At 36.8% G+C, this 13,578-nt stretch overlaps 1 protein-coding gene across 4 annotated transcripts in view; it reads right to left on the reverse strand.

Annotated features, from left to right (window-relative positions):
* The window catches only part of enpp6 (ectonucleotide pyrophosphatase/phosphodiesterase 6), a 21,282-nt gene extending 8,799 nt beyond the window's left edge, over positions 1-12,483 (reverse strand). The window contains exons 1-4 of one of the 4 annotated variants that reach the window (XM_079629919.1): positions 12,161-12,483; positions 11,650-11,791; positions 3,715-3,894; positions 2,208-2,319 (exon numbers count right to left, since the gene is read on the reverse strand). In XM_079629919.1, coding sequence (XP_079486045.1) covers positions 2,208-2,319; positions 3,715-3,871 — 269 coding nt within the window. In that variant the 5' untranslated portion in view covers positions 3,872-3,894; positions 11,650-11,791; positions 12,161-12,483. Of the gene's footprint in view, positions 1-2,207; positions 2,320-3,714; positions 3,895-9,203; positions 9,517-11,649; positions 11,792-12,094 lie in introns of those variants that run through there. The other 3 variants (XM_079629920.1, XM_079629918.1, XM_079629917.1) reach the window with 3 other exon arrangements.
* Between the last annotated feature and the right edge of the window lie 1,095 nt (positions 12,484-13,578).

Raw genomic sequence — 13,578 nt, forward strand, 5'->3', positions numbered from 1 at the left:
ATATCCTGACGTTGGAGACGTTGGAGTCTATATCCTGTGCCTGCTGGGCATGTTTTATTTTGTGCAAATAAACCTTTAACATTTATTGGTTAGCTTGATTTTTCAGAACATTTTAACCAAATGCTTTCAAAAAGTGGTGGGGACAAAATCAGTCATTTCAAAAAGTGGTGGGGACATGTCCCCAGCGTCCCCAGTGTAAATGACACCTATGCATTCAGATCAAGATGAGGCGGTGGTTATGAATCCACTGCTGCTCCATGTATATGAGTGATTCATAATCAAGGATAAGCATTTCTACATAATCATTTTCTATATTTAATGAGTGATTCAAATATACTTTTAATCGTATGTTTGCTGTGAGTGTAAACCAGCTGCTTCTTTTAGGTTCTGATGTCTGGATCTCGGCCTTGATTACATGCAAGAGGGTTTAAAGCGGTTTGGGTATAATGCCATTTTCACAAGATGTAAAATAAGTCTCTGATGTCCCCAGAATGTGTATGTGAAGTTTTAGCTCAAAATACCCCACAGATATTTTTATATATCATGTTAAAGTCACTTTTTGAGGGTGAGCAAAAACACACCGTTTTGTGTCTGTCCCTTTAAATGCAAATGAGCTGCTGCTCCCGGCACAGGGGGCGGAGCTTCAAGATCTTGCTCTCACACACACACGCATACACAATTTATGAAGCTTATATGTAGTTATCTTCTAGTCATTGATTAGCATATTCTGTCATGATAATCTATAAATCGTGTTCTGGGGGCGGGGTTTATGCAAATTCTAGGGTTGGTGATGTCACTAACCGGGAGGAATGTCGTGTAGTTTCTACCAGCCGTTTGTTGTAGTCCTTAAAAAACTATTTCTGTAAATGCAAATATCTCCCTTTGCTCTGAACTTTGAGTGTTGTAACTTTGCAGATGTTGTTTATGATCAAACACAACATTACACACTAACTACAGTTAGAAAAGTCAAATCATAATCAAACACCCCTTTAAGATGACAGGCTCTCTGTAGTAGAAAATGGACAGCAAGAGGGGTTCGGGAGGAGACCCTCAACATGTGTTGTCCATATATCTGTTTCTAGCTGACGAGTGAAGGTTACAGAGGTCCAACTATACGTGACTTCACCTGATTTAGTGTATTTCTCTAGAAACTAAAGTGAATATCTGTACTTCTTTCTGAGGAGGGAATGTATTATCAGTATGTTTTGGTAGCTTGTCCTGATGATAGTTAGCTCAGGCTCTCTTCAGCCTCGGAGAAACTGTGATTGTGTGTGTGTGTGTGTGTGTGTGTGTGTGTGTGTGTGTGTGTGTGTGTGTGTGTGTGTGTGTGACGCCTTTCTCCGACCTCCGGGGTCACCGCAGACCTGAATCGTGCGCCAACTATCTCGACTAATGGCAACATACTCTCCTATCTATCATGTGTGGAAATTAGCTTAGACTATATGTGTTCTTAGCCAATGAGAATCATTCAATCGGAAGCAAGGACGTCGCCGAGACGTTGGTGAAGAGCATAACTGCTGTGATCTCTGTAACTGTAGGCGGCGTGGCCTACACACTCCTGCGTGAGTCTTGAAGCTGCTGATTAAACTGCAAACTATCTTCAGTAAAACTTTTCTTCAATTTCTTTCAAACATCTGGTCCTTGGGTCCTAAACTGTAACCCCCCAACCAAAATCATCAGGTAATAACAAACACACTTAAAGAGGACTTATTATGCCTTACTAGGCTCGACTAGAACAGGTTTTACTGCTTGAATGTTGATTATTTTCCTCATATTCTCCATTGTTGCGGCTCCTCTCTTCCCAGTCTGTCAGTAACGCTCTGTTCACTTCCTGTCTCTATGAAGCCCCTCCTTCTGAAAAGCACACTGTGCTCTGATTGGTCGGCTGGAGCAGTGTGTTGTGATTGGTCGAGCGCTTCGAGTGTGTTTGGGAAATGTCCCGCCCCTTCCCATAACCGCCAGTTTAACACACTACTAACTAACTCAACCAGGCCCCGCCCCTTTATTCTGCGCATTAATTATTATAATGAGGAATATTGTGACGTGTTCGTTCCCGGAAGAAACTCAAGACTACAATGGAGGCGTTTCAGGAGTTCAGAAACACTGACACTGATATAGAGAAGAACTGGAGCTTTACACACTGAAGAGAGATGGAGATGTGGAGAAAAGCTCGTCTCTACTGGTTTCTGGGAGGCTTGTGCTCTTACTTTAACACATTGAGAGCGTTCTCCATGGAGTCGGTCAGGTTCTTCTCTGAAGGATTGTACACGTATTCCTCACAGAACGAAGGTCTGACTCCAAGAATCGTCACTTCACAACCTGAGCGGACAGAAACACACGTGATATGTTGATTATATGCATAATAATGTGTTAATATGCATAAGAGAGATCAAAGAGAGATCAAGCTTGTTGTGATGTAAAGCAGAAACAGGAGAAGATCTTAAAAAAGAAACACTAATTAAACGAGGAGGACGTTCTGTGTGATGAACACTTTTATTTATTCTGAACACTACAAGGTTGAGGTCAGCCACATTTTGTTCTACTTTTATCAGCAATGACGCATTAAATTGATCAAAAGTGACAGTAAAGACATTTACAATGTTACAAAAGATTGTATTTCAAATAAATGTTGTTCTTTTGAACTTTCTATTCATCAAAGAATCCTGAAAAATAAAATGTGTCACAGTTTCAACAAAAAATATTAACTTTTTCAACAATGATAATAATCATAAATGTTTATTGAGCATCAGATCATCGTATTACACTGATTTCTGAAGGATCATGTGACACTGAAGACACAGATTTGATCACAGGAATAATTTACACTTTATTATATATTTACATTATAATAATATTTCTCTTGTATTTTTCATTGAATAAATGCATCCATGGTGAGCATAAGAGACTCTTCCAAAAACATAATATCTTACCAACCCCAAACTTTTTAACAGCAGTTTATTTTGCAGTTAAAAACAAGATTTAATAGTCAAGTATATATAAGTTCGCGTGGCCAGATATCTGCATATAGGCTCCAAATAATTTTGTATTTAGCCGTCACTTTTTTTTACACTACTTCAAACCCTTTCTACAGAATACAGTAAAAATATCTCCATTTACATGCATCTTCTTTATTCATTTACTTTCTCAAGTTTTACACTATATACAAATATCAACAAAACAACATTTGGTCCCAAAGTCAATATCGCACAAATCAGGAGTTGCAAACCTTATATAAAAAATATATCAAATAAGCAGACATTAAAATAGCTCATATAATATTTACTGTGACCACCTGAGGTTTAAAAATGTCACTTTCACTGATCCATTTATGAAAAATAATAAATTATATTTATTTTTTTATGAGGTTCAAGACCCACAAAGTGTTCATGTTAGTATATGTGAGATACTACAGTATAATAGTTTTTATTAATAATTTGAATTAGTTTTTTTGTGAAAGTTTGAGTAATTTTATTTTGTGTTTTTGTCTTTTTTTTAATATGCCTATATATATATTTATTCATTTTTATTTCAGTTTTAGTTATTTTAATACATCCAAGTAAAACTAAATGAAAATGAGAAATAAAATAAGTTGAAGGGTTTAAAAATATCTACTACTGAACTAATGTATATATATATATATATATATATATATATATACACAGTTTTAGTTAATTTTAATTACCACATTGTACTCTACTGATGGCGTATACTGACCTGGCCAGTAGTACATGTAGACTCTCTTCCCGAGTTTCTGCATGGTGACCCACAGCGGCTCGGACCCGTCCCACCACAGGGGTAACCGGCTGTCCTGATTGGTTCCGATCAGGAATTCCTTCATGGTGTCCTTATCCCACATGTAATTCCCAGTCATCTGGTGCACCTCGCAGTAGCGTCCTGTAAATGAGGAGGGAAGCTGATGTTAAATGACAAAATAACCTCATAAAATTAATTCACTACAGGGTTGAGTACATAGTGTATAGTGTATAAGTGCATGGTGCATGGTGCATAAGTGCATAGTGTATAGTGTATAAGTGCATAGTGCATAAGTGCATAGTGTATAGTGTATAAGTGCATGGTGCATAAGTGCATAGTGTATAGTGTATAAGTGCATGGTGCATAAGTGCATAGTGTATAGTGTATAAGTGCATAGTGCATAAGTGCATAGTGTATAGTGTATAAGTGCATGGTGCATAAGTGCATAGTGTATAGTGTATAGTGTATAGTGTATAAGTGCATAGTGTATAGTGCATAAGTGCATAGTGTATAAGTGCATGGTGCATAAGTGCATAGTGTATAGTGTATAAGTGCATAGTGTATAGTGTATAAGTGCATAGTGCATAAGTGCATAGTGTATAGTGTATAAGTGCATGGTGCATAAGTGCATAGTGTATAGTGTATAAGTGCATAGTGTATAGTGCATAAGTGCATAGTGTATAGTGTATAAGTGCATAGTGTATAGTGTATAAGTGCATAGTGTATAGTGTATAAGTGCATAGTGTATAGTGCATAAGTGCATAGTGTATAAGTGCATGGTGCATAAGTGCATAGTGTATAGTGTATAAGTGCATAGTGTATAGTGTATAAGTGCATAGTGTATAGTGTATAAGTGCATAGTGCATAGTGTATAGTGTATAAGTGAAATGAATTGAAAAAATAGAAAGTTCCAAGGGATCTGATTTAAAATGTCCATAAACACACACTAAAAGAGAATCCACATCACCTGAGCGCGCTACACAACCACACAGGCTTTTGCATGAGATTATAATTTCTAATGAGTTCTGAGATGTTACTGGTGATGACTGTCCGATGTTTAAGTGTAATGTTAAACCGAAGCGCTGACTCTACAGAAGTTCACAGTGCAAAGAGCAGGGTCAGCGCTTCCAAGAAATGCAAACATTAAACAAACAAACGCACTCCGTTAATAACACCGGACCGGCTATAAAACCATCAGAGCGACAAGAACCGTTGTCCAACTCTGCAGTTACGGCCCACAGATCTCCAGAACATCACCAATACTACATGATCCTCAACAAGTAGTTCATGCACCTTTAAATATGAATTATGAAGTCTATGAAGAATACAAGGCTGCATTTATGTGATCAAAAATACAGTAAAATAGTGAAATATTATTATGATGTAAATCATCAGTTTTCTATGTGAATATATATAAAGTGTAATTTATTCCTGTGATCAAAGCATCATTACTCCAGTCTTCAGTGTCACATGATCCTCCAGAAATCAGGATAATATGATGATCTGATGATCAAGAAATATTTATGATTATTATCAGTGTTGAAAACGGTTTCATATTATTGTGGAAACTGATTTTTATTTGATGCACTGAAAGTTATTTGAACTAGACCTAAACACTCAGACGTTTTGATCAGTTTAATGCATACTTGCTAAACTTTGTTTTTAAACTAAATCTTGTTTATTGGCATTAATGGATGTTATGCTGAGAGAGATTCGTTGCTTTGCTCTCATTGTTTGATTTCTCTGTAAAGCTGAAGCGCTGTGGCGAGGGGAATGTGCTCAAACTAAACATCAGCATCAGCAAAGCGTTGAAGCGGCGACTGGGATCGTGTGTGTGTGTGTGTGTGTGTGTGTGTGTGCTGGAGATCAGCCCAATGAACACGATATCACAACTCAAAATATGCCACTCCCATAACTAAATACACATTTGTGACCCTGGACCACAAAACCAGTTCAAAATTGAGATGTACACATCATCTGAAAGCTGAATAAATAATCTCTCCACTGATGTGTGGTTTGTTAGGATAGGACAATATTTGGTCAAGACACAACTATTGAAAATCTGGAATCTGATGCAAAAAAATGTAAACATTGAGAAAATCTCCTTTAAAGTTGTGCATTTATGTTCACGATTGTGCTGCATTCACTCACACAAATACATGTTTTATATATTTACAGTAGGACATTTACTAAATATCTTCATGGAACATGATCTTAATATCCTCATGATTTTTGGCATAAAAGAAAAATGGATAATTTTGACCCGTACAATGTATAGTTGCTATTGCCACAGATATACCCGTGCGGCTCCAGACTGGGTTTGTGGGTTTACAGTGACTGTGTCCATTACACACAATTCAACTAATCACTATAGTAGTAATCAAACATTAGGAACATATGAACATCTTCAGAACATAAATTAAGATTATTTTGATGAAATCTGAGAGTTTTCTGTCCCTCCATTGACAGGCTACGCAACTACCACTTTCAAGCCTCAAAAAAGAAGTAAAGACATTATTAAAGTAGCCTAACCCATGTGACTCCAGTGGTTTAAAGGGGTGTTTGATTATGATTTGACTTTTCTAACTGTAGTGAGTGTGTAATGTTGCTGTTTGATCATAAACAACATCTGCAAAGTTACAACGCTCAAAGTTCCGAGCAAAGGGAGATATTTGCTTTTACAGAAATAGTTTTTTAAAGGAACACTTCACCTCTGGAAAGATGAATGTGTATTTAAAATGGGTCATTTATGTAGAAGAAATGTGAAATTATTTTTGAATTTGGAGCCTTCTAGACTGAGAAAAGCCAGAAAATGTATTTTTGGCTTATGGGGATGAAAGACAACAACTCCCAGAATGCACTTGCTTCGCTGCCCTAGGAGGCCACGCCTACCGGTAAGAGATCGCAGTAAACAACAAGGCTATGCTACTAGTGAGTCTCCGTGAGTCTGCCCAGTATTTTGATGTCGCCCAAAATTTCCAGGATTCGCGGCTTTTGCGTTCTACAGTCACCATTCCTCATGTTTACTGTGACGAGCAGGAACGAGACTGACGGCCGCGGAGAACGACGCGAGGCCGGTGGCGTGATTACTGATGAGCGGCGCCTGTGAGACGCACCGGTCTCGTATCTCTCACGGAGGAGCGGGAATTTTCCTAGCAATGTTAAAACGCACATCAACCGATCACTTGTTTAGCGTTCATGTAAACACTACACTCAGATTCACCGATCGGGATGAATTCAGTTAGATTGAAGCAAAAGGTGTGCATGTAAACTATGAATGCGACTGCAGAAAGCAAAAGCCGAATCCTGGACATTTTGGACGATCTCGACGGCCGGACATGTCCGGGAAAAAGAGGATGGTAACCGCTACTACTCAGCTTTCTCCACAGAATAAGAAACTTTTAGCTTAGCTTCCAAATAAAGAATGGCTGACACTATATGTATATTCTGTGAGTGAGATCCCTCTATGGGCGGGTTGAAAACATGCGGAACAGCGCCTTCTACTGGATAAATGATGAGCTAGTGTTTGTAGTCTTACCCTTATTCAAAGAAATTTGACTTCCTGCTTTTTATGACGCAAATTGACGATTTTTGCGTCATAAAAAGCAGGAAGTGGAACATTTAAATCCTTATTTCTCCCATCTCAGGGGAAAATAAGGGAATAAACCATGACCATTCGAAAATGTGACTGGGTTTCTAAAGATACAAAGTCTAATGCAAATGGGTGAAGTGTTCCTTTAAGAACTACAACAAACGGCTGGTAGAGGCTACACGACATTCCTCCCGTTAGTGACATCACCAACCCTAGAATTTACATAAACCCCGCCCCCTGAACACGATTTATAGATTATCAAGTTATTATCATTTATAGATTATTCTAGTCATTGATTATATGCTAATCAATGACTAGAAGATATCTACACATAATCTACATAAACTCATCAACTAACCATTCAGAAATGTCCTGTTCTTCTACATGTTGTCACTTCTTCTCGAGTCTCTCCATCATTGTCTGACTCCGGTTTGAAAATAAAAGGCTAAAAGTTTTAGAAATGTTCAGTGTGTGTGTGTGTGTGTGTGTGTGAGAGGTAAAAGGACACAAGCTCTTGAAGCTCCGCCCCCTGTGCCGGGAGCAGCAGCTCATTTGCATTTAAAGGGACAGACACAAAACGGTGTGTTTTTGCTCACCCTCAACAAGTGACTTTAACATGATATATAAAAATATCTGTGGGGTATTTTGAGCTAAAACTGCACACACACACTCTCCAATATCTCCACGTGTGTTGTGTTGTTGACACAAGAGCGGATGTTGTTGCGTTAACGCAAGTCGGAGATTTATATTTTTTAAATAAAGAAGATGAAGGAAAGTCTTACGGGTTTGTGAACTAATAACCCTTCAAACCACAGGATCAAAATCCGCGGCAAATTTAACAGTTGCCCAGTTCTGCGGGAAAACCGCAGACTTGGCAACCCAGAGACAACACAGTGTCGTCATGTGATTCAGCGACACAGAATTATATTCACCGAGTCAACATGAGCAAATATGCTTGTGCAAAATGGATTGAAAGTTTACATTTTCCTTCACGGATTAATTTAATGCCAGGAAGAAGTGATTCACGGATTAGATTTAACTCATTAACTGAGTAAATAAACCAAATTAAATATAAAAAATAAAATAAAAATACTGTGCTCAGATATTTCCGTCTGCTAGTTTACTCTCTGCTGTATGAATCTCAGAGAGAGTGATCTGTGTTCCTGTGGTCATTGTGGTCTCTGTCATCAATAAACCCATTCAAACAATAATCACATGCAGATCTCAGATCCCACAGATCCCTGTTGTTACCAGTTCCTCTGCCGACCTTTACACTGTTACAAGCGTGTAAAATCTCACATGCGGATTGCATTATGTGGTGAAGCCTTATAAAGGTGTGTGTGCGTGTGAAGGCTTCACAAACACACATGGGAATAATTAAGAGATCCAAGATTACATAATATCTCAGCTTATTATAAAGCTGATTATGAAGGTAAAAATGTTTGAAAAAGACTCATAACTTTACTATAAAACATGAAAGATTGTAACATGATTAACATATCAATTAGGAAGTAGTAACACTTTACAATAAGGTTCATTAGTTAACATTAGTACTAACCATGAGCAATACATTTGTTACTGTATTTATTAATCTTTGTTAATGTTAGATACAAATACAGCTGTTCGTTGTTCATGTTAGTTCAAAGTGCATTAACTAAGAATATTTTAATAATGTATTGGTGAATGTTGAAATTAACATTAACAAAGATGAGTAAATGCTGTATAAGTGAAGTTCTTATTAGTTCATGTTAATAAACCTAACTTATGTTAACTAATAAACCTAATTAAAAAATTAAAAAGTAGGCTATTTATGATTGCATTTGTTGGAAAAATCAGATAATAAGTTGGTGAGACTCGCCTGTCATGAGAGAGTAATAGTTTGGATAGGACAGACTGGGGAAATCTGGAGTGAGATAATCCACTTTTACACCGTTTTCCACGAACTCTCTGAATCCGGGCAGGTTTTGTAAATCGTCCATGTAATCATGACGGAATCCATCGATGAGAAACACCAGGAGTTTGCGGTTCGCGTCGCAGCATCGCGACAACAGCAGGAGGATACACGCGACGCTGATGTTCAACGCGACGCGAGTCATGATGAAGCTGAAGCCGAACTGACGGACAGAAGAAGAGACTCGATCATCAGATGATTCAGGGAAACTCTCATGGGCGTGTGTGTGTGTGTGTGTGTGTGTGAGAGAGAGAGAGAGAGAGAGAGAGAGAGAGAGAGAGAGAGAGAGAGAGAGAGAGAGAGAGAGAGAGAGAGAGAGAGAGAGAGAGAGAGAGAGAGAGACTCACTATGTGTGTCCACAAACACTGGTGGGATACTTCATCAGGACTTTTTTTTATATATATATATATTCATCATATATATTATTTTTAATATTCCAATTGCACTGCTACTATTGTCACGTGTTTGAAAAAGTAAAAATAAATATGTTAAAAAATAAACAAAAGAAAAATTGCGGTCTCTCATTGGCTGCTGAATGGTTGAATCTGATTGGTTGATGAACGTTCTGAGGAGTTCAGTTATTTTCAGGGAAACTCGCGGAAAGTAGTTCCAGCAGGTTTTGATCGCATTACAGTTTCATATCACTTCGCCAAATGTTTTGTTACTTCAAATGTCTTTACAGCCGACAACAGCAGAAGAACCAAAACCCACACCGACACTGTGAAGCAATTAAATATAGTTAACAATAAGATAAAAACGACAAATTAGTTTTTGCCACAAAATGTTATTTTATTATGTAGCCTACAGAAAGCACATACTCTCTTTTTCCCCACTCAAACGCACACACATACTGTACGGACACACACTCGCACAGAAACGTGTTGTCAGACGAGTCTGACGATTTTATCAGTAAAATAGTTTAACAACTTAAAAGCTACATGATGTTTCTCTAGCGAGGGAATAACGGCGCTGTTCTTGAAGCAGATCAACTTACAGTTTCACTATTAGAGACACACAGACTCAGATCATTCACACACACTTAATCTCTCTCTCATAACTGCATTAATAACTGCACCCGTCTCCTATCAGTGGGTCCGTTATGAGCTATAAAATTATGTTTTGGAATTAGCAAACGTGACTTGAGATAAGATGAGTAAGAAATTAGTCCCACACACAAGAGCGTATTATTACGCCCGTTTCACACATACTCCGTATGCAGTGCGTTTGCGGTGCGTGTTGCAGTGCGTGTGCGTTACTGGAGCAGCACGCGCTATAGTGCTTTCACATATGCTGCGTTTGCAGAGCGCTACTGATACGTAGTTTCTGTGTCACAAAATAAAAAATGGGTAGGCTAAGTAATTTTGATTTTGACATTGTTACAGACATTACAACAGTATGAAATTAATTTTAATCATTGTGATTCTTTGTTTTAGTTCGAGTTGTTGACAGAAGAAAAGCTACCACGCTATATCTGTTGCTAAGATATAATACACAAATATTTTAAATTAGAATACAAATGTATAAATTCTGATTATAAATGCATATTTTAAGACTGAAAAAAAAAAGAACCGGGAGAGGGCTAGCCCCCAGAAGACAAAGGACCTTTTTGGAAATTAACATTTGATATAATAATTATTGTTAGCACATGCCACTACATTAAAACGAGTATCCTCTGCTATAAATAAGGCTGGCTGTAGCACCAAAAAGTTAAACATTTTGATTTACAATTACATAGTCAAAATGAATTATAACTAGCCTACATAACTATAACAAACTTATAATTACACCCTGTTTAACTTCTTTATATTCAAAAATAAAACTATATAATATGATTTACTTATGAATTCATATAGGCTACAACTGCATATTCAGATGTTCATTTACATTTAATAAATTCGCATGACATGAAGGTTGAATGTGACGATAAACAAAATAAATAAAAAAATTTCAGCATCAACAAAAGCCGGTGGAACATAATCCGCATGTTCACACAAAAAGGCATAATGTAAATAAATGCAATGTAAATAAAGAGCACTGCTTACACACACACACACACACAAATCCCGTTATAATTAAATCTCCCACACCCTGATAATAAACAGGGTCCGGTTGCATAAACTGCTAAAACTAGTCTTACAAGTTAGTCATCACATTTATTTCTTTAAAGTCCACCTGAAGTCAATAATTTTACCCCATAAAACTCATCTTTGATCAACAAAACAACATATTTAAATGTTTTTCCTTGATGTTTTCCTTTAAATGCCTTAAAATATCTTGAATGTAACTCGACACCCTTGCCTCATTTAGTATGCGCTGTTCTATGAATATGCAAATGAGCCCCGCCTCCACTCACCCACTCAGCTCAGAGATCCGCTGGTTGACGATCACACGTTGATCTGATTGGTTACACAGTTCTATGGATACGCAAATGAGCCCCGCCTCCACTCACTCACTCACTCACTCAGAGATCCACTGGTTGACGATCACACGTTGATCTGATTGGTTACAAGGTAGTGTGTGACGTCAGAAACACCAGCGATTTCAAACTGTGTTTTTGAGACTGTCTTTGGTTCACTGCAGTTTTAAGCAGAAAATACTCAGCAATGCTGTCCACTTATGAACTTACACATGATTAAAGCGTATTAAAAACACCACATAGACTCATAAACAACATTAAAAACTTCAAGTTACATGTAAACTTAGATTGGTCTAATTGGAACAAAAACTGATTGTCCCTTATATATTCTAGTTGGACTATAGTCACAGTGTTATTATAATGAAGTACTATTAAACTCTACCATTTAAACGAGTTCAGAGGATTATCAAACCCCTCCATTGTGCAACAACGAGCAGAATCTGTTTACCTTCCATTCAAGGACTAATTAACATGCAAATTGGTATCTGGCGTCGATTTGAACTCAAATGAACCTCAACACTGAAAGTCCTTTTCAAACCCGGCCTAAAGTAGTTATATAAAGCTGATAACTTGAGCTCTGCTGTCACGATATGACTCTGTTGTGTCCAAGAAGTTTCCAATCATGCTCACGATCATATTTACAATCTCATTTCTGCTGTTCAGCGGAACATCATGTACAAAAAACTCTTAGCTTGAAAACATTCGGCCTTCAGTTTGCTCTAGTCTAGTCTACACAATACATGATCTGTACACGACTGACCTCTTGTGTCTGGAAACTGATAAAGCAGAAATATTCAAAACAAACTGAAGTGTGTTTAGTCCGCCACTGGGTTGTGCAATAACCTTAACTTTATCATCCAACTGTTAAAACCTGCTAAATATAAAGAGGCATTACACCACATTCATTCATATTGTGTTAAAAATTATGATGTTCAAACTGATTATTTTATGATTTTATATTATATATGTTATATTATGATTTTTGCCGGGCGCATGTTAAAATATAGGTTGAAAAAAAAAGAAGAATCAGAAAAAAAGAAAAAACATACTAATAATTCACAATGGAAATTGATTAGTGTATCAATAATATAGGAAACAAACTAATCAAGTAAACAAAAATGCCTGTTATGCATTTGAGAAACTGGAAAAATGAGAATATGGAGAATATGGTTGAGAATATTCAACCATAAATGAATATGGTTAATTTATTTCAGTAATTCAACTTAAAAGCTGAAACTAATATATTATATAGACTCATTACATGCAAAGTGAGATATTTCAAGCCTTTATTGGTTATAATTGTGATGATTATGGCTTACAGCTTATGAAAACCTTTTCACAATATTCTAATTTTGAATTTGGGGTTTTCATAAGCTATAAGCCATAATCATCAAAATTATAACCAATAAATGCTTAATAATATATTAGTTTCACCTTTTAAGTTGAATTACTGAAATAAATGAACTTTTGCACCATATTCTAATGTTTCCAGTTTCACCTGTGTGTCTGATCCTCAATTTCGTTTTATAAATAATTACATTTATTAACTGAGCTTGACCAGAATATATATATTTTTATGTTTTACATCTCCTTATCATTACACAAATATTTATAAAAAAAAATAACTAATGAGTTTTAGATACAACACTAGTCATTGTTCATCATGAGAGTTGATGCCGATGTCATAACTACAGATGCGATAAATGCAGGAAATCAAAATTATTGTATGGAATATTATAGTATTTATTATTTTTAAAAAATGTATCCGTGCACATTAATATTGTTTTAATAATCTTGAATGAGAATAAGTCGCAGCATCTCTTCTCTTCTCTGATGATGTGGGCGGGGCAACCTGCCACTCACATG

Source organism: Phoxinus phoxinus (assembly GCF_949152265.1).
Source record: "Phoxinus phoxinus genome assembly, chromosome: 12".
NCBI classification, from domain to species: Eukaryota; Metazoa; Chordata; class Actinopteri; order Cypriniformes; family Leuciscidae; genus Phoxinus; species Phoxinus phoxinus.